Source organism: Oryctolagus cuniculus, chromosome 5, assembly GCF_964237555.1.
Source record: "Oryctolagus cuniculus chromosome 5, mOryCun1.1, whole genome shotgun sequence".
NCBI lineage: Eukaryota > Metazoa > Chordata > Mammalia > Lagomorpha > Leporidae > Oryctolagus > Oryctolagus cuniculus.
The window spans coordinates 115,274,531-115,297,832 of NC_091436.1; the positions used below are offsets into that span (position 1 = coordinate 115,274,531).

At 37.1% G+C, this 23,302-nt stretch overlaps 1 protein-coding gene across 50 annotated transcripts in view; it reads right to left on the minus strand.

Moving 5' to 3' along the window:
• Positions 1–4,238: 4,238 nt before the first annotated feature.
• Positions 4,239–23,302, minus strand: part of MLIP (muscular LMNA interacting protein) — a 313,811-nt gene continuing 294,747 nt past the window's right edge. For 34 of the 50 annotated variants that reach the window (XM_070073957.1, XM_070073973.1, XM_070073981.1 and 31 more), the window contains 2 exons: positions 13,054–13,107; positions 4,239–4,552 (listed from right to left, as the gene is read on the minus strand). In XM_070073957.1, the coding sequence (XP_069930058.1) occupies positions 4,547–4,552; positions 13,054–13,107 (60 nt within the window). In that variant the 3' untranslated portion in view covers positions 4,239–4,546. The remainder of the gene's footprint in view (positions 4,553–13,053; positions 13,108–23,302) is intronic. The other 16 variants (XM_070073984.1, XM_070073979.1, XM_070073969.1 and 13 more) reach the window with 1 other exon arrangement.

Genomic DNA, 23,302 nt, shown 5'->3' on the forward strand with positions numbered 1-23,302 from the left:
AGTCTAACCTTTGATACTGTGTTAAAAATCTTTTTGGTTTCCAGTCTTCAAAATGCTCTCAATTTCCAACAAAAGTCTATTATGTATGTTGTTGGATGTTACTTTATATGGGGATTGTTTAGTAAAGGGATTGTGAGCCATAATGAAGACACTCTTAAGAGTACAGCAGCAAAATACAAAGGAGAACATGAATGTTTCACAGAAGTTGGGAAATTTTGTACTAGAGGAGGTTAAGGAAAATATAAATCATGGGAATTCACGGAAATTTATATTGAAGATATTGAAATTCTCTTAGCAAGTAGGTATATAGTTCAAGCCAGGCTTAGAAAGAGGCAACATTGTACAGGTGCTTTTGAGAGTGATTTAGTAAGTGTTCCTGAAATGATTCACAAATCACACTAGACTTTTTAAAACAGTGTGACATAACAGAAGTTTACAAAAATCAGAGTAGAAAAGTGCTACCATGTAGAGAAACAGTGAAACATATATTAACCTGAAAATCATCTGTTGTGATAGAGCTGCAACTAGCCAGCATTTTTTTTTTTTTTTTTTTGACAGGCAGAGTGGACAGTGAGAGAGAGAAAGGTCTTCCTTTGCCGTTAGTTCACCCTCCAATGGCCGCCGCGGCCGGTGCGCTTCTGCCAGTGCACCGCGCTGATCCGAAGGCAGGAGCCAGGTGCTTATCCTGGTCTCCCATGGGGTGCAGGCTAAGTACTTGGGCCATCCTCCACTGCACTCCCTGGCCACAGCAGAGGGCTGGCCTGGAAGAGGGGCAACCGGGACAGAATCTGCGCCCCGACCGGGACTAGAACCCGTGTGCCGGCGCCGCAAGGCGGAGGGATTAGCCTAGTGAGCCGCGGCGCCGGCAATTTTTTTGAAAGACCAAATGAAAATAAAGAATTCTGCCTATAGTTCAATAACAACTCACCTGGAAGAGATCTTGCTAATTTGAGAAGAATTTTCTTGCATAGTATGCTACCCATCTGGACTGGCTGAGAAGAAAGGAATTTAGTTTCCAAAGGTGTGTTTATTGGTAATAATTAAAAGATTTGTTTATTTTCAATTTTATTTAATAAATATAAATTTCCAAAGTACAACTTTTGAATTACAGCAGCTTTTCCCCCCATAACCTCCCTCCCACCCGCAACCATCCCATCTCCCACTCCTTTCCCATCCCATTCTTCATCAAGATTCATTTTCAATTATCTTTATGTTGTAAGTAATATTAATTTAAAAGGAAAAAAAAAGATTCTGCCTATGACCAAAACAGGGTAAGAATCTCTGAATTCCTACTCTGGTGAGTGGTTTACAGCTCATATCTGAAAAGGCTCTTAGTCTTTGCCTCTCTTTAAGTCCTGCCACAAACATGCCCTTGACTGAATATGACACAGGAATTTTATTTTTTCTTTTAGTTCATTCTGTCATTGCTTTTATTTTAGAAATTCTGCTCAGTATTTCTGAGCCACAATCTATAGCCCCCTGGAAATTTTTATCTTTGTTTCATTATTTATGGACCTTCCTCTGCCTATTGTGTGGTTTCATTTTTTAAATTTACTCCAAGAGTTTCAGAAAACCTGGGCTCAGATGCTTAAGTGCTCTTGGCAATTGCAAATAAATCCATTAGAAAACATTTATAAGAAGAAATTAAAGTATGTTCATTGAAGTATAAAATAAATATTGATTTCTAGTCAAACAGTATAATACATTTTAAAGCATAATGAAATATAATGCTAATTGTATAACATGGGAGTATGTGGAAAGTGCACAAAATATAACATATATTTTAAATAAATTTAGAAATATTTCTTAATTATTAATTAATAGTTCAAAGGCACCTGGGCTTTCCCTAAGCAAAACAATCTCGTTACTAACCAACTTATTTTTCCCACATAGTTTATTTAATTTCCAGTTGATAAAGGGTTCAAATGTGCAAATCCACAACAGTTTAGTTCAGAAGGACTTTTTTTCCTGTTTCTATTTACAGAAGTTTTTATTGGTCCATAGACAAAACTCTGATAATAGTTCCTTGTTACTTAAGCTTTCAATTAACTTTTTCTTCTTGCACGGTAGACACTAAACAGAACAACATTCAACAGATTTACCATTTCCCCTAATTAAAATTTCATAAGAAAATAATGTGTCCTCATATTTTTCTGTGGAAATGAACTCCAGTTGTGCATTTTAGTAACTGGTTTTTAAACACATCCTTTACTGGATCCTTCCATTCTCTAGCTTACTCTTCAGTATTTCTAGAGATCATCTTCCAAATAAGCTTACACTAAATCCCTGACTTAAGAGTCAAGCTTCCTGGGGGGGATCCAAATAAAGACACAGCCTCACCACTGGTCTATTCCTTATCACCTGTTTCTGCCCCTTTCCTACTCAGAAATATCCCTGGTATTCTCAGTCTCCTCAGCACACTGACTGCTGCATTCAGCAATCAAAACAACCACCAGCTTCCATGTCCCATGTTCTCCCCACAGCCAACATGTGCTCTCCTTTTGCTCGTGCCTATAAAACTAGGGTCTTTGGTGAGATACTTAACAAATAAATCAGATCACAGTGTCTGGATGCAGAATGCTTTTGTGAAAACAACACAGTAGTTAATCAAAAGACATTGTGCTAGGTTTGTCATTCACTAATTTGGTGACTCCATCAAGTAACACTGCAGGCTCAAGTTTTGATGAGTATAATACTTAACTTACAACTGCAGTGATTTAAAGGGTATAAAATGCCTTGAAAATGGAAAGTTTAAGATGACTACGATACCATGTTAAAAGCAACCTTTCCATTTTAAAGGTTGTCTAAAATGGTAGGATACCCTAATGTTTCAAAGCTCAGATCTTCAAAGGTGGAGGATTTAAGGATTTAAAGGCTTTAATGTGATGATGGTGGAAATAAAAATGGTTTATCCCTTCTAGAGAGCAATCTGGAAGAACTTAGTGAAATAACAGATACATACTCTAGAATTAAACAATGCTAGTCCCATATTTTTGAGAAATTTTCACAAGGTTCCACAAGGAAGCACACACAATAATGTACATCACAACAGGTCATGATACAAGGAGATAATCTGGGAGACAGGGTAGACAAGTAGGTGAAATGTGATGAGACCTCACTATACAGCTAGGAAGAAATAACCCATTAGACATCTACTGAGCAATGTGTAGAGAACTTAAAAGCATACTGTTGGCCGGCGCCGCGGCTCACTAGGCTAATCCTCCGCCTAGCGGCGCCGGCACACCGGGTTCTAGTCCCGGTCGGGGCGCCGGATTCTGTCCCGGTTGCCCCTCTTCCAGGCCAGCCCTCTGCTGTGGCCAGGGAGTGCAGTGGAGGATGGCCCAGGTGCTTGGGCCCTGCACCCCATGGGAGACCAGGAAAAGCACTTGGCTCCTGGCTCCTGCCATCGGATCAGCGCGGTGCGCCGGTCGCAGCGCGCTGGCCGCGGCAGCCATTGGAGGGTGAACCAACAGCAAAGGAAGACCTTTCTCTCTGTCTCTCTCTCTCACTGTCCACTCTGCCTGTCAAAAAAAAAAAAAAAAAGCATACTGCTGAGTGAAAAGCTACAGAAGTAGAATATAAACAATACCATTTACATTTATTGAAGATATATGCAGAAAATCTTTAAAAATATTCAAGCAAAATATAAACACTAAATAAATAATGTATGCCTATAGCAGAGAAAGAAATTGTTATAAATGATAAACATGAGTCAACAAATATACCCATACATAAGAAAGGGCCTACCCAGTCTTATGAAAGCAAAATGCTCTAAGCTGGGGAGTATCAGCTATCAATAGCTAAGATCCAAATATACTTCTGATGGGCTCCAGGAGTTTCATCACAGTGTGGATTTGCTCTGTAGTTTCTGCTGCCTTTCAGATTGTGGGTACAAACTGCCTCTTAAGTAGTCTTCATGAGAATAATGTGATGACAATCAAACAAAGAGTGATTCTGGAAAAACCTCATCATCATTGGGATGTCCCTGGTACAGTCTGTTCCAGCAGCACAGAACAGAAAAAATCATTGTTGTGTTACATGAAATGTCAACCTTCTCATGTTCGCATTCTCCCCAGTGGACCCCTAAATAATTAGTTTTCCTTGAGAGCAGGAAGGAAATAGGTTTTTGCAACTTATTTTTTATATGTAAAAAGTAAATCAAACAATAAATAAAATCCTGATATGTTAATAACATATGCTTTAAACAAACTAATGTTGAAAAACAGTCACATCCATTCTTCTATTTACCCATGATTCTTCTTTATTTTCCGGCTAAATATAGGTCACATTAGTATTGCTGTCAGCATAATAGAAGGCATTAAAGGCTTTATCAAAGATGCAAGAAGCTGTAAGTAAATCTTTTCTATGCTGGGTGTTAGTAGAGGACTGTGATGCTATATGTCTACAGCAAACTTTGTTTAGTGCCTCTGCTGCACTGCAGTTCAGAAAGGGAGCACTCCTTCTGAAAAATAATTTAATCTAGCAAGTGGTTAACACCAGCATTCCATAAAACCAGCAGCCTGTGTTTTCAACTTCTGTTCCAACTTCATTGCTGCAAAATAAGAGAAACAAAAGGTTGATATAGTTCAATAAACTTAGAAAATGTGCTTTAAAATTATACATTAATATTTAGGCATAGCATCTCATAGAAAAAATAATGAGGAACTGTGTTTGTTATTAGTCCAGTTGTTGCTTTCTTGTTACATGGTTAATGGCATAATAAAGACTCCTGGCTGTACCTTCACATAAGATTCTAATCTCTTGAGAGCTAAGCAGAGCTGTTCTGACCTCCTACAAGGAGTCGTGATGGCTTTGAGGGGCTGGCAGCCTTAAGGAACAGTATTATCGTTTCCTACCCACAGTCCCTCACCCTCTCATTATTTTGCTGCTACCTTATCATTCCTTTAATATTGACTGCATCATTCCCTAAAATGTAGCATCTAAACAAGGACTTAAAGTGAATGGAATATTACAACACAGAGAGACAGAAAAGAACCTCTTGCTTTTTCTTCGTATATTGATTTTTTTGGCTTTATAATGTTGCTATGTGGTGGGGGAGTGAATTCAATAATTTCTTTATCCACTTAATCTCTGTTTGATAGAGTTAGACTGTCTAGAACAGATAAGATAAACTTAACTGAAAAGATATGGTTATTACCAACTGTGGAGGCAAATTATACAAAAGAAAATATAAAAGAAAACCTCAGAGATGAGGCAAGAAGAGAATTTTAGTTTCAAAACATTACTTAATAGAACAATGGGAATGGTAAGGAATGACCCCAAAGGAGGAAAGGGCCAGAACTTTCTCTTTCCAGGTCCCAACTTTTGGCTGCTGATGGAGCATGACAAAATGGCTGGGGAAGAATAAAAGGGTCTATTGCTTTCCTGTAGGCAACTCTCTTTGCTATGCCCTGGGCCCCATCATGGGGTGAATAAGTAGGGGTGTGGGAGACTTGTGGAAGAGAGCTGGCTCCATGGAGGACACTGATTATGTGCAAAGGGTAACTAAATCAGAAAAATAAATCAGCAGGAACCCTGAGGATAGCATGGCCAAGTAGCTAAACAAGATTATGAAACATATATTCTGTGCCATTATGAGAAACTGCATTTGTTAGACGAGAAGAGGAGATAAAGCCAAAGCGTGGAGACCTGGGAGTAACTATATTACTATACTGATTTTTCTGATCATGGAAAATTGAGTTATGAAATAAGTGAGTTGAGGCAGGTGTTGTGGTACAGCAGGTTAAGCCTCTGTTTAAGATGCCTGAAGCCCACGTCTGAGTTTCTGATTTGAGTCTCAGCTACTCTGTACTTCTGATGCAGCTTCCTGCTAATGCAACTAGGAAGCAGAGATGATGGGTCAAGTACTTGGGTTCCTGCCACCCATGTGAGAGATCTGGATGGAGTTCCTGACTCTTCTGGCTTTGCCTGGCCTACCCCCAGCTCTCGTGGGGCATTTGGAGAATGAACCAGAAAATTAGAAATTGTAAGATCAATCTCTCTCAGTCTCTCTTTTCCCTTCTTCCTTTCTCTCTCTTTCTCTTTCTCTCTCTCTCTCCCTCCCTCTCTCCCTCTCTCTCTCCCTCTCCCTCTCTCTGACACTCTGCCTTTCAAATAAATAAACCTCTAAAAGAGAGAGAGAGAAATGAGTTGTACTTTTATCACCTTGGATTCATTCTGTGAAGCTCTAGAATGACAGAAGGAAATGACTAAATTATCCTGTTATTTTTTAACAAACAAAAATCAACATTAATTTCATTTTCCTGAAATCATCAACATTTAGTTGATATTATTATAAGAGATTCAAATATATTGTCCTTTGGCTAACACTCATTAAGTGTTACATATTTTATATGTTAAGTACTTTCTATACAGTAGCACAGATCTTCATCATAATCTTTTGATCTCATTGTACATATAATGAAATTGAGGTTCAAGAAAATTAAATATCATGGCCAAGGCCAAAGTACTTCAAATTAAATGGAAGTTTATTCAGTCCCTTCTATTTGTTTTTGCTGTTCATATAGTCATTATTTCATTTTTCTTAGTCATAATAAACATAAATTGAGTCTGCCTTGTGAAGTGGTAAACACTTTATCTTCAGATGAATACAAATAGGAGATACACAAGTATTTCAAAAAATTCAAGGAGAAATGGAATTAAAAATAAGCTTATTTGAGTGTAAAAGCTATGAATATTTTTTCATGATACCCATTTCCATTAAATTTCTGAAGACTCCAAGTGAGCATGGATTTCAATAAATTTTCTCCAAAATATACATTTTTAATTATATTTTCCATTAATTTTTAACTATCTTCATATATAAAGATACATTTTGTAGACAAGATTATCACATTAAATGAAATATTGAAGGAAATGCCTTTAAAAACTCTTTCAAATATAATATTTTATAATTATGTAAATAATTAAATCAGATTAAAGAAGCATAGGTAGTCAATCCTCTGATACCACACTGGCAAACTCAGCACAATTTGTCAGTCCTCTCTGAACCCACTGGTGGATCAAAGTAATGTTTGGCATCTAGTTCCCCAGCTGATTGGAAATGATGGATTATACAATGAAAAGCAGAGGCATCATTTTAGACAGTTTATGAAAGTTTTACTTTCTTTTGCCCATCTTAACATGGGTAAAGAGCTAAATAACTTGGGAATAACAATGATAGGCATGAAGATAAATTCCATTATATAAATATATAAATCCTTATTTTTAGACTAGCACTTTGACACTTAAGGCTCAAGATTTTCCCACTTTTCCAATTGAATAGCACACTTATTTTGGATGTAACAAAATATAAGTAAGAAAGAAAGTAAAATATAAATAAGTAAGAAATATAAGTAAGTAAGAAAGAACTTATAATACTTTGCATGTCATAATTCTGAAGGGAACTAAATTCCAAAAATTTCTTTTTGTTTAAAGTTAATTTGGTTAATAATTAATGTAGCATTGTGAAACCCAACACCAGAAAACTTTTTAAAAGAATATGTTCTAGAGATTAGTTTTACATTCCATTTTCTTGCAAAGCCAAATATGTATACTTTTTTCCTGCCAAATGAAAGCAAAATACATGTATGTTCTTATAAATATGAAACCAGATTTCACATATCCAGAAAAAAGCCACTTCTAGAGAATATATATCAAAACATCACATTGCATATTGCTTTTTTTCTAAAAGATTGTAACTGTATTTTGTTCACTTATGGAACTATGAACTGTGGTAAGAAAACACATGATCTAATACAAAGCTGTCAGGCACTATAATATATACAGTGTGATAGATAAAAAATGCCAGTACAATAGCTCTAGAGAGAGCAAAACATTGATCTGGAATCAAAATCACCTGATACTGAATGACCTGAGCTCCAAATAGCTATTAACCCTGACTTTATTGCTTTTTTTGAAAAACTAGGAATAGTTTTCCCAAGCATTGATGCAGAGGAGTGTTAAGTCCTTTTAGTTCTTGACTTCTGCTCAGTTTTACAGACTCACTGCAATCTGCCATACCAACTTCAATCTTTAGAGATGACTTTGAAGGTGAGACTTCAAAATTCTTAACCCCTCCACCTCCCCAGCACCCCGCCACACATGCACATACACACACACACACACACACAACACACACACACCTCCTAAAAAAGATTTAACTGGGTTTCTGGAAGAGCAAATAAGTAAGACAGGTTTCTTTTTATTGTCTCTTTCAAAGTCAAAGTCTTCTGAGCTTTCAGTCTTAGAAAGGCCCAACCATGTGTAGGTACATATGGAAATCAAAAATAAGAGCTTCATTATTTCCCTTTTGAATAAAGGGAAGTGATTTTCCTGGGCTCATTTGTCTTTTTTTTTTTTTTTTTCTTAGAGCATTCACTTAAAAAAAAAAAAAGCCCTTGTCTTGTAAATACAAACTCCTCTCTTTGAAATGAAAATAATTCCTTTTGAAAACTAGATGAGCCTTTTATCAGAACAATAAAGTCTTTCTCAAGGATTTAAGAATGACCTCCTTTGAATGAAGGTAAAATCCAGGGAAGAGAGGCCCCTATCTCCTAATTTCCAGGAGGCTGAGACCCTATATTTCGTTGACATGTGACTCACAGTTGTGAAACTTTCTCCCATCCTAAATATAGGAAAAGTTTATTTTTCCTTTGTGTGAAGACAGACACAAATGCTTGCCCCAATTACCAGGTAAATTTAGGATGAACTATGTGTGATAAATGGTACTGTCATTTCCTCCTACTTGAGGATGAGTTATTGTTTATCTTGAGAATATGTATATAATGGGGCTAAATCTGCTTGGCTATATAAAGGGTGAGATTGCTTCCTGTATTTGTAATCTCTTAGCAGATTGCCTATGATGCGCATAGGCAATAGCATTCTGGTTGGTACTTATAAAAATAAAAGTGTGCTTTTTCCCTATCGTCTTTGTAAAGAGGATTTATGCATTGGCAGAAAGATTTTTTTTTTCGATTTTCCCAACATAGACTAAGGGGTTACAATACAAGAAAGTCATTACTTTTTAAGTTATTGTTTGTTTAAAAGGCAGAGGGCAGAGAGAGAGAGAATCAATCTTTCATCTGCTAGTTCACTACTCAAATGTCCTCAAGAGCTGGAGCTAAACCAAGTGGAAGCTAGGAGTCAGAATCTCCATCTGGGTCTAACATGTGCTTCACAGGAACCCAAGTACTCGGGACATCATCAGCTGCCTACCAGGTGCATTAGCAGGAAGCTGGATTGGAAGTGTGGAGCAGTCAGAACTTAAACAACAAACTCCCTTATGGAGCCTCTCAAACAGCAGCGTAATTTGGTTCACTAAAAAACCAGCTCAGGCCAGCGCTATGGCACAGCGAGTTAAAGCCCTGGCCTGAAGCACCAGCATCCCATATGGGTGCCAGTTCTTGTCCCGGCTGCTCCTCTTCTGATCCAGCTCTCTGCTATGGCCTGGGAAAGCAGAAGAAGATGGCCTACAAGGGAGACCAGGAAGAAGCTCCTGGCTCCTGGCTTCGGGTCGGCTCAGCTCCGGCCATTGCGGCCATCTGGGGAGTGAACAAGCAGATGGAAGAACTCTTTCTCTGTCTCTACCTCTCTATAATTCTTTCAAATAAACAAATAAATCTTTAAAAAATTAAAATAAAAATCCAGCTCCAAGAAAGTCAATTTGATAGGTTTGTTGTCAAATGTGAGGGTAAGGGTAAATGAAAGAAAAAGCAAGGGAAAGATCCTGAGATGCAATCCAGGGCTCTTCCTTAATTCTTTGTTTTCACTGGGTTTGCAACTGGAATGGTTTGCCCCCTTAGGCCATAGAATCATGAGATTGCATTGCTTTATGAAAGCAGATGTTTTTCTTGGTTGATGTTTTGCAGGTAAATAAGTACCCAGAGAGGATTTGAAGAAAATATTTGGATCAATATTAAGGTCTGATCACATACATGAGGAATTGTAAAAGTTGCTAAATTGCTCTAATATGTGCCAATGCTATTCAAAAGTGAAATGTGGCACTTTTGTTTAATTACTTAAGTTTCTTTTAATACTAACAGCGACACACACAAATGTGAAATTTCATACAGTTTCTTTCTTGGCATTTCTCAGATACTGCAGATTAGAATCAAAATCTTTTTGGGGGGGCAATCTTTTCACTAGCTTAATTTTAAGCTTTGTCTGCAGTGGTTGTTAAAGTTAGTATAATAAATGCAAAACGGGCTGGCGCTGTGGCATAGGGGGTAAAGCCTCCACCTGCAGTGCCAGCTTCCCATGTGGGCACAGGTTGGAGTCCCAGCTAATGGCCTGGGAAAGCAGTGGAGTATGACCCAAATACCTGGGCCCCTACCACCCATGTGGGAGACCTGGAAAAACTCCTGGCTCCTGGATTCAGCCTGGCCCAGCGCTGATTATTAAGCCATCTGGGGAATGTTTTAGCAGATTGAAGATTCATTTTCTCTCTCTCTCTCTCTTCTCTCTCCCTCTCCCTCTCCCTCTCCCTCTCCCTCTCCCCCCCCCAACACTGACTTCCAATTAAATAAAATAAATCTTTATATAAAAAAAAATTCTTGGGGCCAGTGCTGGGGTGTAGTAGGCTAAGCCTCTGGCTGCAGTACCAGCATCCCTTATGGGTGCCAGTTCTAGTCCTGGCTGCTCCACTTCTGATCCAGCTCTCTGCTATGGAGTGGAAAAGCAACGGCCCCGCCTTTGCACCTGCATGGGAGACCAGGAAGAAGCTCTTGGCTCCTGCATTCAGATCCGCCCAGCTCCAGCTATTGTGGCCATTTGGGGTGTGAACAAGCAGATGGAAGATTTCTCTCTGTCTCTTCCTTTCTCTGTCTATAACTCTGCCTCTCAAATAAATAAATAAATGTTTAAAGATGTTCAATTCATCATTTATTATATGAACCAGATGTTTTATTATTCAAATAACCAACTTATTTTTCTTATTGTGTAGAAAACCTTTTTCTAAAGGTAGAATTTTTAAAATTTCAAGTATTTCATGTACACAGATTTAGGAACATAGTGATACTTCCCACCCCGCCCTCCCTCTCACCCACACTCCCTCTCGCCCATGTTCCCACCCTTCTTCCTCTCCTAGTACCACCCTTAATTTTTACAGTGATCTACTTTCAGTTTACCTTATGCTCATAAAATGAACCCCACTCAAAATAAAGAGTTCAACAAATAATAAGTTGGAAAAAAAAAACATTGTTCCTCAACAATAGAGACAAGGACTGTAAACAATCATAGAACCTCAAAATGCCAATTTCACTCTTAGGCATTACATTTTAGGTACTCTATTAGTTACGACAGATCAGGGAAAACATATGGTATTTGTCTTTTTGGGACTGGCTTATTTCACTAAGTATAATGGTTTCCTGTTGAATCCATTTTATTACAAAAGAAAGGATTTCATTCTTTTATATGGCTGAGTGTAAATATAGCCTATATGAAGTTGAACAAAAATGATCGTGCTTAAAAAACATTTGATTTTTATATTCATCCAAAATGTACAAAATTTATTCACTTAAATTTTTTTTTGCTTTAATTATTTTTGAACATCATCACACTGAAAGGGCTAACTTATTTGACATAAAATATCTTTGCTATGAAAAGGAGGCTTACTACACAATAAAATATATTATTTATGAAAAATTTAAAAAGGGAAAGATGTAAACAGTATATGAAGAAATAAAGAAAGAAAAATTTACATAAAGGTATTTAACTAAATTAAGGCTTTAAAGGTATTGGATACTGCACAGAGTATAGTTCAGTACTTAAGAGCAGAGGCTCAATCACATCTGGATTCATTTCCTGACTGTAGAGACACTTCTAAGCTAGCTGACTTGGAGTAAAAGACTTCCCTCAGGCTGTTTCCTCATCTGCAAAATAGCAATAATAATAGTATTGAACATAGAATATTTTTGTGAAGATTAAGTAAGTTGACATGCATAACACTGTTTCTAACATATAGTGAGCTTTCAGTAAGTTGGTAATTACACTAATTATCATAGCAAGAGAGCATGGGCACAGGTGTAGTAACACACCCCTAGTAGGGTAAATTGCTGCAAGTTTTCAGGATAGCAACCTAGCTAAATGTGTCAAAAATCTTCCATTTTTCTATACTCATAGAATCAATAATGCTATGATTAGGATATTGCCTTAAAAATAATTCCTACTTTTCTTTTGTATTATGCTTCGTTCTTTTTTCTAAACTTGGAGGCTGCGAAATGAAAATGAAGCACACTTCACTATGATGTTATCTAAAATGAATATGTGGGCTCATCCACTCCCTTCTTACAGACAGCCACTTTAAATATCACTGTTTATCTCACATTTTCTACTTCATCAGAGAGGATGCAGAAGAAGAAAACATTGTTCAATTATTCCTGCTCTTGATGAATGCACAATTAAGCCATAGAGATAATATCCCTTTATAAATGTTTTCTTTGTCTCTGTGTTATGCTGCACTTATGAAAATAAAAGAAGGTTTTTCAAAAACTTCTTGTTTGTCAGCTCCAATGTGAAGGTGGTTAATCACGTGCATGAAATTTGGAGATCATGAATGAGCTAGTAAGCTTTTGCCTATATGCTCCATGCTACACACAAAATTCACTGGGTGGAGGTGGGAAGGGATTCAGTAGGCTAAGTAGTCCGTTGCCTGTGAACCCAACTGAGATACTAGTTGATACTGGGACATCTGACTCCCAAAAGACAACACATACATTCTAGGACATCCACCAACACTCTAGAGAGAGAAGATAATAGCGGTTTCGTTTACAAACCCAAAGAGTAAATCACAAAGACAGACACTTGGATTAGAATGAGTTGGCTTGAGGTCATGATGTTACACACAGCAGGAGCGCCTGTACCACCTTTCACATTGAGAAGCAGCAAAAATTTACTTATGCAACTAATAAATGCTTTCAGACAACACAAAGGGAGCCAGTTGGTCACATTTTTTTTATCATGATTTTGCTAACATGTAAAAAAAATAACATTTGTTTATTTCTAAATATCACCTGGAAATGGATAATTAACTCTCCAGTTGTATTTCACATTTACCTCTTTGGAATCAAGACTGTCGTGTTCAGGAATAGCCACCATGGGATGACTCAGCTTCACAGAAAACATGCCCCAGATGTAATCAGGAGTAGGGTGAGGAGAAATAAATGTTTAAATTTCATTTAAGTAGATAGTTAATGATACAAGTATATTATTAAGTATATTATTGTAAGTAACAGTAGACTGTACCATGTGTAAACATTAAGATTCCATAGGGAATATTTTGAGCAAAAGTCCACATCTTATTTTTTTCTGTCAGACATAAATTCTTAACAGTAATTAGCATGTAGCATAGATGATCATCCATTACTTCTTGAATGCATAGTCAAACACCCTGACAGATTTCACAGAAGAAACAAAATTAGATTTTTGTTTCAGCTCTCAAACATAGGCTTCTAATTGAAAAGCTCCAAAGGCAAAGCAACAAATCATGTTCAGATTCACAGTAAATGTAGATGTATCTAGGAAGAGACTTCAAAAAGTTTTTTGAAAAAAAAAAAATGGAATCAAGAGATATATTTATTTTGATGTAAGAAAATTTTAGAAATTCATGTACAGTGTTCATCATATTTTCTACAAATTTTTCAAAGTACCTTCCTATTGAGTAAAATACTGGGAATGTAAAATGTTATGAATTATTGTGAAAATATTAATATTCTCAACACACATGGATTTCATAAACACTGCAATCTTATGAGATAACATCATAATTTACAATATAGTGATAATTTAATGGATCAGAGTTGTTTGCCGTATGTAGGAATTTTTCTTATTGCATGGGTCTTATGAGCATTATACACACACTTAACATATGAAGATAGAAAAAGCCATCAACATACAAGAAAGATAGACTAAGACACACACACAAAGGGCAGGGGAGAGGAATCATTTATAACAAAATCTGTTTACCCCTTTTGGTATTCACTATTTCTTCTAACTCCAACTTTAGGATAACCACAAGACCCAGATTTCCAGAAATTTTCCCTATTTCTTCCATTGCTCTGGGTAAATCAGGGATATGAAAATTATTGGATACTTTCACTCTCAACAGGCCCTGACTACCTCCTAATCCTTCAGTGCAATCCAGAGGAGGTCAGCAGTTTAGCACTGGCCCCAGAAGATTATAGCCCTGGCATTTGGGAAGTCAAAGAGGTTCCCACCTGACAGTTCCTCAGACCTTTTTTGGTTTCAGCACACTTTCAACAAGGGAACCGGTTTTTACTTAAAATTAAAATCTTCACTAAATTCCAACTCTGTTCCCAACCTTTAAATTGTCTGGGTATCACAGCATCAGTACTCTTTCTAGAAGCCCAGGATGACTGCTTTAATTAGAAACATGATCTGGCCTCAGAGCCAACTTGAAATCGAAGTAGCATCCCAGAAAGGAATTGAAAACACATACTTTCTCTTGGTCATCATGATCTCCTGTTATTCTTTGTGCAACTTGGAACTTCAAACCCAAGAAATTGGTACTGGAAACGGCAGAGTCTTAGTTTGTCTATGCTAACTGGTACAGTGTTTGTCTGAACCACTATATCTTGTACACTGTCAAATATTCATTCTCCTAGTATTTTATGATAAAAATTCTCCTGAAAATGCTGAATATTGGTAATAATCAATAAAATATTTAACTCAGTTTGGGAAAGCAGTAGAGTCATTATATGATTACTACTTTTACATTCTATTTCTTCTTTTGGATGTAGATACTCCTTAATTTAAATCCCATTAGTTTTAATTTTCAAGTTCAAAAACTATATGTTGATTATCCTGATCAGCAAAAGAGACAGAAAATTACTAGTCCTGGTTAGTTGGTAATCCACAAATAATTTATATTTGGCTTTGGAATGTTTTCTCTTTATAATCTTTTCTTATAGTAAGTTTGCTTTTCATTATACTTAAGTTGACTGAAATATGATATTAATAACTTGCGAAGATTCTGGATTAGTCATAATAATTTATTATATACTTACATATAAGTTATTTGTAGGTGTTTATTAATTCCATTTCCACAGCAACCTGGTGAGGTAAGCACTAACATTATGCCAGTCCACAGATGAGGAAACTAAAACACCCAAGAGGCAGAATGACTTACTTGAGATCCAGAACTAATAAGTGCAGGAGCTGTGATTGGAATCTTGGGAGACAGTTTCCATAGACTGTGCTCTCAAAGCAAGTGCAAGGTGGCAACATGCCCCAGGGAAGACACACAGGAGAAGGGGGAGGGAACAACAGGCAGAGAGACAGTGGAAGGTAATGGAGTGTTCTCTTTAGCAAGGTGAAAAGCCAAGTATGGAAGTCAAGATTGTCTCATTCAGACATCAGAAGTAGTTGAAGGGTGGCTGGTACAGCCATAAAAGGCTAAGCAGGAGACACAATATAAAGCAGTGCCTACGTCAGTTGTAGAGTCTGAGCTTTATTCTTTCAGCTAGTGAAAACTCACTGATGTACGTTAAGCAAAATAGGGGCATGGGAGCAAAAAGTCACTAGCTGATATGCAAGAATTAAACGGGGAGAAGAAAGATATAGAAGTGATCTATGACGAAGAGAGGAAGAGCGAGGGAGAGAGAGAGAGAGAAAGAACTTAAGAGAGAGATGGTTTAAATGAAAACACTGCCACAGAGAATGGAATCAAATCAAGATTTTTCTGGGTCACTCTCACCTGCCTACTCTCTACGATAAGCAAAGCAGCAGCAATTAGGTTGATATTTTACTGACTACAAAAGAGAAATTGGGAAACATCAGAGAGAAATAATGTTGAACACTGACATGTCTGCTGAAGGCAAAGACTTTGTACTGTATGAAGAGTGTAGACATTATGTAAGGACAATAAAATGAGGTGTGAAACTCCTGCCCTGGTCAAAACAGAGACAATGAAAATAAACCTCAAAATAAGTTCTACATAGGGAGGTGCTTGCTATTCAGAGAGTTAGTGCATCCTGAAGGACAGAGTCATCCCAGACGACACACTTGGTGACAAGTATTTTGAAGAACAAATTATAATTTTGTGTCACAGAAAAATAATTACTGATTTTCTCATCAGAGCACTTCAACATAGAAGCATGAATGAAATAGAAAGCTCAGGTGAAGTAAAACTAAATCTCCTTTCATCCTGGCTGGACAATTGAGTCCTAGAAACTGTAATAGATAATGATTAGACCTTTGCTCACTCAGCACCACTGGATAATAAAGCAGTATTTGAATGAAATATTCAGTTGATTTTTATTACATTTATGATCACAGATGCTACCAAATGAGCATAAGGCCTTTTGAAGTGTTTGTTACCAGCGTGGGGCTTTCTGTCAAATGTCACTACTTCCTCCAGAGGGATTATGAATTTCTGGAACAAAGATGAAGAGAGAAAAACCTCTTCAAATCAACAGTAAATGAGAACCTAACGAGTTAGAAAAAAAAAAAAGGAAAATATGCAAAATGTGGTTAAGTGAGTTAATTAAGTCTTTAGGGTACATGAGCTTTTGTGAAGCAGTTTTCCTTTTTAGTCTGAAGATAAAGTTAGTATTTCTTGGCTGCCAGCAGTTAGGAGGCTGAGGAAGTGTTTCAAGAGGTTGTAACATTTTGAAATCACCAAGGAATCACATTCAGTTGAGAGCTCACTTTGCGTTTTTTGTTTTTTTTGTGTTTTTTTTTTTTTTTTTTTTTTTTTTTTTGCTGTTGTTCAACCACATCCTCTTGTAAACTTCCTCCTCACCATTTTCAGTAATCTGTGCCTTCTACTGCTGTCTCACCACTTAGATGAGTAAGTTACTCATATCAGAGTCCAACCTTTAAGAATAGCTCTCAAAAGTCGATGTGACCAATTATTGCAGCAACACTCACACATTGCCTGTTTCAAAAAAACATATGTTGTCAGTATGAGAGTACAAGCCTTTGGAAGCCATGGATTATTTGTTATCCATCTATAAGTTTTCTGCACCTGCCACAGGGCCTATACAGCAAGAGTAGACATTAAAGAGAACTTGGTGAGTAAATTAATGAAAGAAATAATGAATGATGTGGTTAGAGAAAATAAAGGGAGTTTTCTGACTTATAAAACTAAAGAATTCTGAACTACTGAGGAATTGGGAAGCATTTACTGCTGTCCTAAAAGTATTCTCATTTGTAACCCGGAGACCTTCCAAGAATAACTGCCACACAAGTGAGTTCTGTTTGGTCCTCAACATTCTTTCGCTTTAAAAAGAATTGAATTGCCCTTGTTTACACCCATAGACTCTACATGCAGGTTCACATTTCTTGTGTCTTTTGAACTGTTCAAAGATCTTATAACATTAAGCTTGCAATGCTATAGGTCTGGATGGCAGCCTGCCCATTTTATTTATTTTAAAAATATATTTTTATTTTATTTGAAAGGAAGAGAGAGAGAAAGAGAGAGAGAGAGAGATCTTCCACCCACTGATTCATTCTCTGAATGCCTGCAACAGAGCCTGCAACTCCATCCAGGTTGCTCACATAGGTCACAGAGACCCAAGTACTTCAGCTGTCATCCGCTGCCTTCCCAGGGTGAACATGAGCAGGAGCCTGGTTCAGAAGTAGACTAGCTGAAACTGCAAAGAGCGTTTTGATATGGAGTGCAAGTGTCCCAAGGGGTATCTTAACCACTGCGTCAAACACCCACCCCATGCCTGCCTCTTACAAAGATCTTGGAGTCAACAGAGTCCCCACTACTCCTACTATGAAGAGGCCAAAGGTCAGAGGTCACTTCTTATCAGGTTTATCCATTTATATCTACCTTGCTTAAGTGACTTTGGAGATCTACCTGGCCAAAGTATTTGAGTTTCTAATCGCTGATTTACAACATATTGCAGTGCTCAAGAAGCACCCAGGAGATCTTGTAAGTTTCAGATTCTGACACAGAGAATGTGGAAGGGGTCCTCAGGTCTGCATTTCTCACAGGCTTTGAGGCGATGCTGACACTATTACAGGTTGAGTGGTGAGGTCACAGCCAATATCTTTGTATAAACTGATGGAATCAATATGCAGCAAATATTTATTCACAACTGAAATAAATTATATTGAAAAAGTTTATCAATTAAGTTTTATGGTAGTAACATGATTAAATAATTTACCACAGATGTTTGTATTAAGTACCTGCCAATGTGCCAGGCAATGGGCTAGATGTTAGGTACAGAACCCTTGGTGACTACAGTCTAGTGACAGAGACAGATATTAATTATATAATTAAGAATATGTAGATACAAAAATACAATAATATATTAGGAAGTAAAAGTATTGATTGAATAACATAAGGGTTTATAACAGATAAATTTGACCTAGATGAAGGATTATCTTTCCAATAGGCTTATCAATCCAAAGGATAAGTTACTTAATAGGAATAATGGGTATAATAAATATACATGGAATTTGTTGCGAAGAAGAAATCACTCAGGCTATTGGAAGATAGAGAGGAATTTCAAAGTGGATGGGCAAAATACAAGAAAATGTCAGGAACTGAGGCTAGAGAATTATTGGGCACTATTTGTGTTCATGTTTCACTTCACCTTGGATTCAAAGGAGTGAGATCTTGAAAATGCTTATTAAAGAATGAACTCTGTGGGTACGGAGTTATGGTGTACTGGGTAAAGCACTGTCTGTTAGTGTCCAGGCTGCTCTACTTCTGATCCAGCTCCCTGCTAATGGCCTGAGAAAAGCAGGAGAAAATGTTCCAAGGGCCTGAGGCCCTGATACTCATGTGGGACACACAGAATAAGCTCCTGATTTAGGCCTGGCCCATTTGTAGCCATTGTGGTCAACTGGGGAGTAAACCAGAGTATGGAAGATTTTCCCCTCTATGTCTCTCCCTCTTGTCTATAACTCTTTCAAATAAATCATAAATGTTAGAAAAAAAAGGAATGAACTTGTTAAATAGGAGTTTGTCTCATTTCCCAAAAAAAGATTGCAAGCTTCTGCAGCATGGCTTTCATTGTATCCTAGCAGTTGTGCACCAATCATTAGTTGATTTATTTTACTGCTCACAATTCTACGCTTTGGATCAAACCATGAATGGTGTTCTCAGTTTTTTTTAATGGGGCTAGTATGTGATCAGTTTTACAAACAGCTGTTTTTTTTTTAATATTTATTTTATTTATTTGAAAGAGTTACAGAGACAGGTAGAGACAGAGTGAGAGAGAGAGAGGTCTTCCATCCACTAGCTCACTCCACAAATGGCTGCAATGGCTGGAGCTGGGCCAATCCAAAGCCAGGAGCCAGGAGCTGCTTCTAGGTTTTCCACGTGGGTGCAGGGGCCTAAAGATCTGGGTCATCCTCCATTGCTTTCCCAGGCCATAGCAGAGAGCTAGATCAGAAGTGGAGTAGCAGGGATTCAAATTGGCGCCCATATGGTATGCCAGCACTGCAGGCCAAGGATTTAACCCCCTGTGCTACAGTGCTGGTCCAAAAGGGCTGGTTTTGATAGTGAGAAACATACCAGGGGCTTGCATGTGGCACAGCAGGTAAAACTGCTCCTGTGATGCCAGCATCTCCTATGGGTGCCACTTTGTGTCCCTGGCTGCTCTACTTATCCAGCTCCCTGATAATGCCCTAGGAAAAGCAGTGGAAGATGGCCCCAATGCTTGGGCCCCCTGACACCCATGAGAGAGACCTAAATGAAGCTCTTGATCCTGACTTCAGCCTGGCCCAGTGCTGGTCATTGCAGCCATCTGGGAAGTGATCCAGAGGACAGAAGATCTCTCTCGATGTCTCTCTCTGTGTTAACTCTTGACTTTCAAATAAATGAATCTTTTTAAAGAATGAAAGATGTCATTACTATCAAATGAGAAACATACCTCTTAAATATGTAACCTACATTATCTCTACTCTTAAAAAGATAATATAGTAAAGCACCAAAAGCTTAAATATTAATTTTAGAAGTAAAAGTACACATCTATTGTTGGTAATGGTTTCACTAATTGTGTGACCTGCAGAAAATTACTTTGTGTCTGAGTCTCAGCTTCCTTTTCTTAAAACCTGCGTCCTAACTAGTTGTGTTCCAGTTCCTCTTCTAGTTTGATAATTCGTTGGTTCCGTGATGCTTGAGTAAAGGAGTACCAATTTCTAAGTGATTCTGTCTCAGAAAAAGAGCCATTCCTCTTTGGAATCTCCTACATTGAGCCACAGTTCAGTTGTAAGTTATGTCTGTGGGGATAGTAAAAATGAACTCCCCAAAGAATCTTACTGGAAATCTTTAATGTTCTGCCACTTATTCTTTGTATGAACTCATACATGCCGTTAATTTCTGTAACATTCCTTTGTACTTGCTGACTGTTATCATGTGCCCATTTGATTCTTCACATTAATTCATACATGTCAGTTGGTATCATGTTGTTTTATAAACCCACAAAACACTCTGTTGAATGATGTTCTTTACTATACTGAAGTATGCATTTTAAAAATATTAGTTAATGGTCCCATCTGTGGCACAGCTGGTAAAAGCTATTGCCTTCAGTGCTGGCATCCCATACGGGTGCCAGTTCAAATCTTGCTATTCCACTTCTGATCTAACTCCCTGCTAATGTGCCTGGGAAAGCAGTGGAGAATGGCTCAAGTCCTTTGCCCCCTGCATCCATGTGGGAGACCTGGAAGAAACTCCTGGCTCCTGGCTTCCAATTTGCTCATCTCCAGCTGTTGGGGCCATCTGGGGAATAAACCAGTAGATGGAAGAACTCTTTCTCTCTCTCTGTCTCTACCTCTCTCTGTAACCCTGAATTTCAAATAAATAAAATAAATCTTTTTAAAAAATCTGAGAGAACAAAATTTTCTATTTTGATCATTGTAATAGATCTTCTGAGATATAACTGAAAACCCCCTTTACTATCTTTATGCTTGGCCTTTCCTCCTCAATATGAGAAAGCAGACTCTTAGGGCATGTTAGAAGTCCTTCCTCTAAAGACTACCTTTTTAAAGGAAAGTGTAAGGCAATTTTTAAATCTGCCCTCTGTATGATCAGGCTGCTTATAAACAAATAAAACATTCATTACTTACTCACATTTTTCATCTAGAGTTGCTTTCGTTTTTCTCAACAAGAAAATCACTCCCTGAAGGAATTAACTATACACCATTTACTTTACTTAACACACAGATCCTAGGTTGTAATGAAAATGGAGAAAACTCTATATTCTAGTAGCATTATAGGACTAAAAATGAAATCCAGAAATTGAAATTGGAATTAACAAGGAAGTAACTTTATTGTCACTTTGCTTAGTACTAGCAAAACATATATTTTTTCAATATCATTCTCATCTAGTATAGTTGTAAACGCAAAGTCTATTTCTTCATGAAACATTATGTTCATGGGATTGTTTTCTCCATCTGTTCATTACCTTCTATAGAATATAAAAGATATTAGGTATTTATCCATAATGTAACATATAATAAAAATTAAATGGTTCTATATTAAAATTCTGAACTTCATAATCTTTCATTCTTATCCTTGCCTTTTTCCTATCCTCACTCTTCCTAATTTGTAAACATTAATCCCCAAGTTACTTTAAAACTATCCTAGAACCCAAGTCTTTCGATAGCTATTCATTGCAGTTTCAGAAGTATTTGAAGAGCATTTTAAGAAAAAGAATAGGTATGACTGTAATGGGGTCATGCCATTTCCCACTTGTCCCTTTAAAGACCCCTATCTCATCCCACTACACTCTCTCCTAATACAATATTCCCATCAGCGGCATTGGGGGAGGTGCAGCAATGGTGGTTGAAAAGGGAAACGGTGTGTGTCATGGTTAGCAGGCAGGTGAACTAAGGACTACATGGCTACAGGTAACTGGGGGCTACCAGCTCTATGGTATCTGCTAGCCTTTTCGTCTATCCCCTCATCTCCTCATAAGCATTGTATCAATCAAATAAATTCTTCTTACTACTTTTACTAACCCGTTTATAAACCTTTAAACGCTTACTACACTCATTGTTTTCCTTTCCCCACCCCAACTATATTGTCTGGTCAGGCACAGTGACTTGGTCTTTAACTGTAACCATTCTTGAAGGATCTGAGGGACTCTAAGATCTCTCTTTTAGAAAAATCATCTCTCATTTATTCCCAACTGTATTCTTTCTAGAAGCAAAAAATGTCAGTTCTTTTTCCAAATATTAAACCATAAGTGAGCTATTTACTGATTTGCTAAGAAACCTGTAGAAAACCTTTACAGTCAGCAAGATTTTAGTCATTCCAAAGGGTGAGATCTTTTAATTAGGTTAAAAAGGCTTTTAATACTACAAAATCTAAGGTACCCACCAGGAATTTTATAAACTGTTGAAAGTCATTCAAATGTGGAACCATAAAATATATTTTCAGGCATGCAATGTATCTCAGAACATTTGCCTAATAAAAACCAGCCTTAAAAACCTTCTTAGATCAAGGGCTTAAGAAAAGAGAAACATGAGGGAATGTCACAATAAGTATAGGAAGAAAGGGGGATGAAACCGAATGTATTGTTCTTATAAAAACAAACAGAACAAGAAAGAACATGAAAACAAAGAATAAAAGATAACCATAACACTACAGAAGAAAACATCTAGAATTAGAGCATATCAATACAATGGGAAGCAATGGAAGGAGCCAAATGGACTTGTCATACGAGGAGAAGATAAAGATAGTATTAGAGATCTATAAATGTGAACATGGACCCAATGTTAAGGACAGTCATAACAATGAATTAGAATGAATGCATTGTACACCAATAAGGTAAACCTATGTCTCTCCAATTGTAAGCTGGAAAGAGGAGATAAAAACAGTAATTATGGAAAATATAAAATAATATGGCAGAATTAAAGTCATGTAATAAGAACACCTCACATATATTAAGAGAAATCTCTCAAGATAAAAGTTCTCTCAGGATCAGGAAACATATGGCCAACAAGAAACCATACAAAAAGAGTCATAAAATTTGAAAATCAAAGTAGAAAAAGATTGATGCTTTCAGGATGAATCTAAACAAAAATGAAGTCATAATCTCATGATCTTAATTGGAATTCAAGAAAAAATATTATAAGGATAAAAAACACATTGTAGAAGGGGCTACTTCAAAAAGTTCAAGCGAAAATGGAATTAAAATATAAATTTACTTTTGGTGCAAAAATATGAAATCTTTGTGCAGTTTTTTCATAATATGCATTTCTATTAATTTTTTGAAGATTCTTCATATTGGTTAAAAAATCCAGTGAACAAGAAGACATGACCATGATAAACAAATATTCCTAAAAATACAGACTCCAAAATAAAATACTTTTCAATATT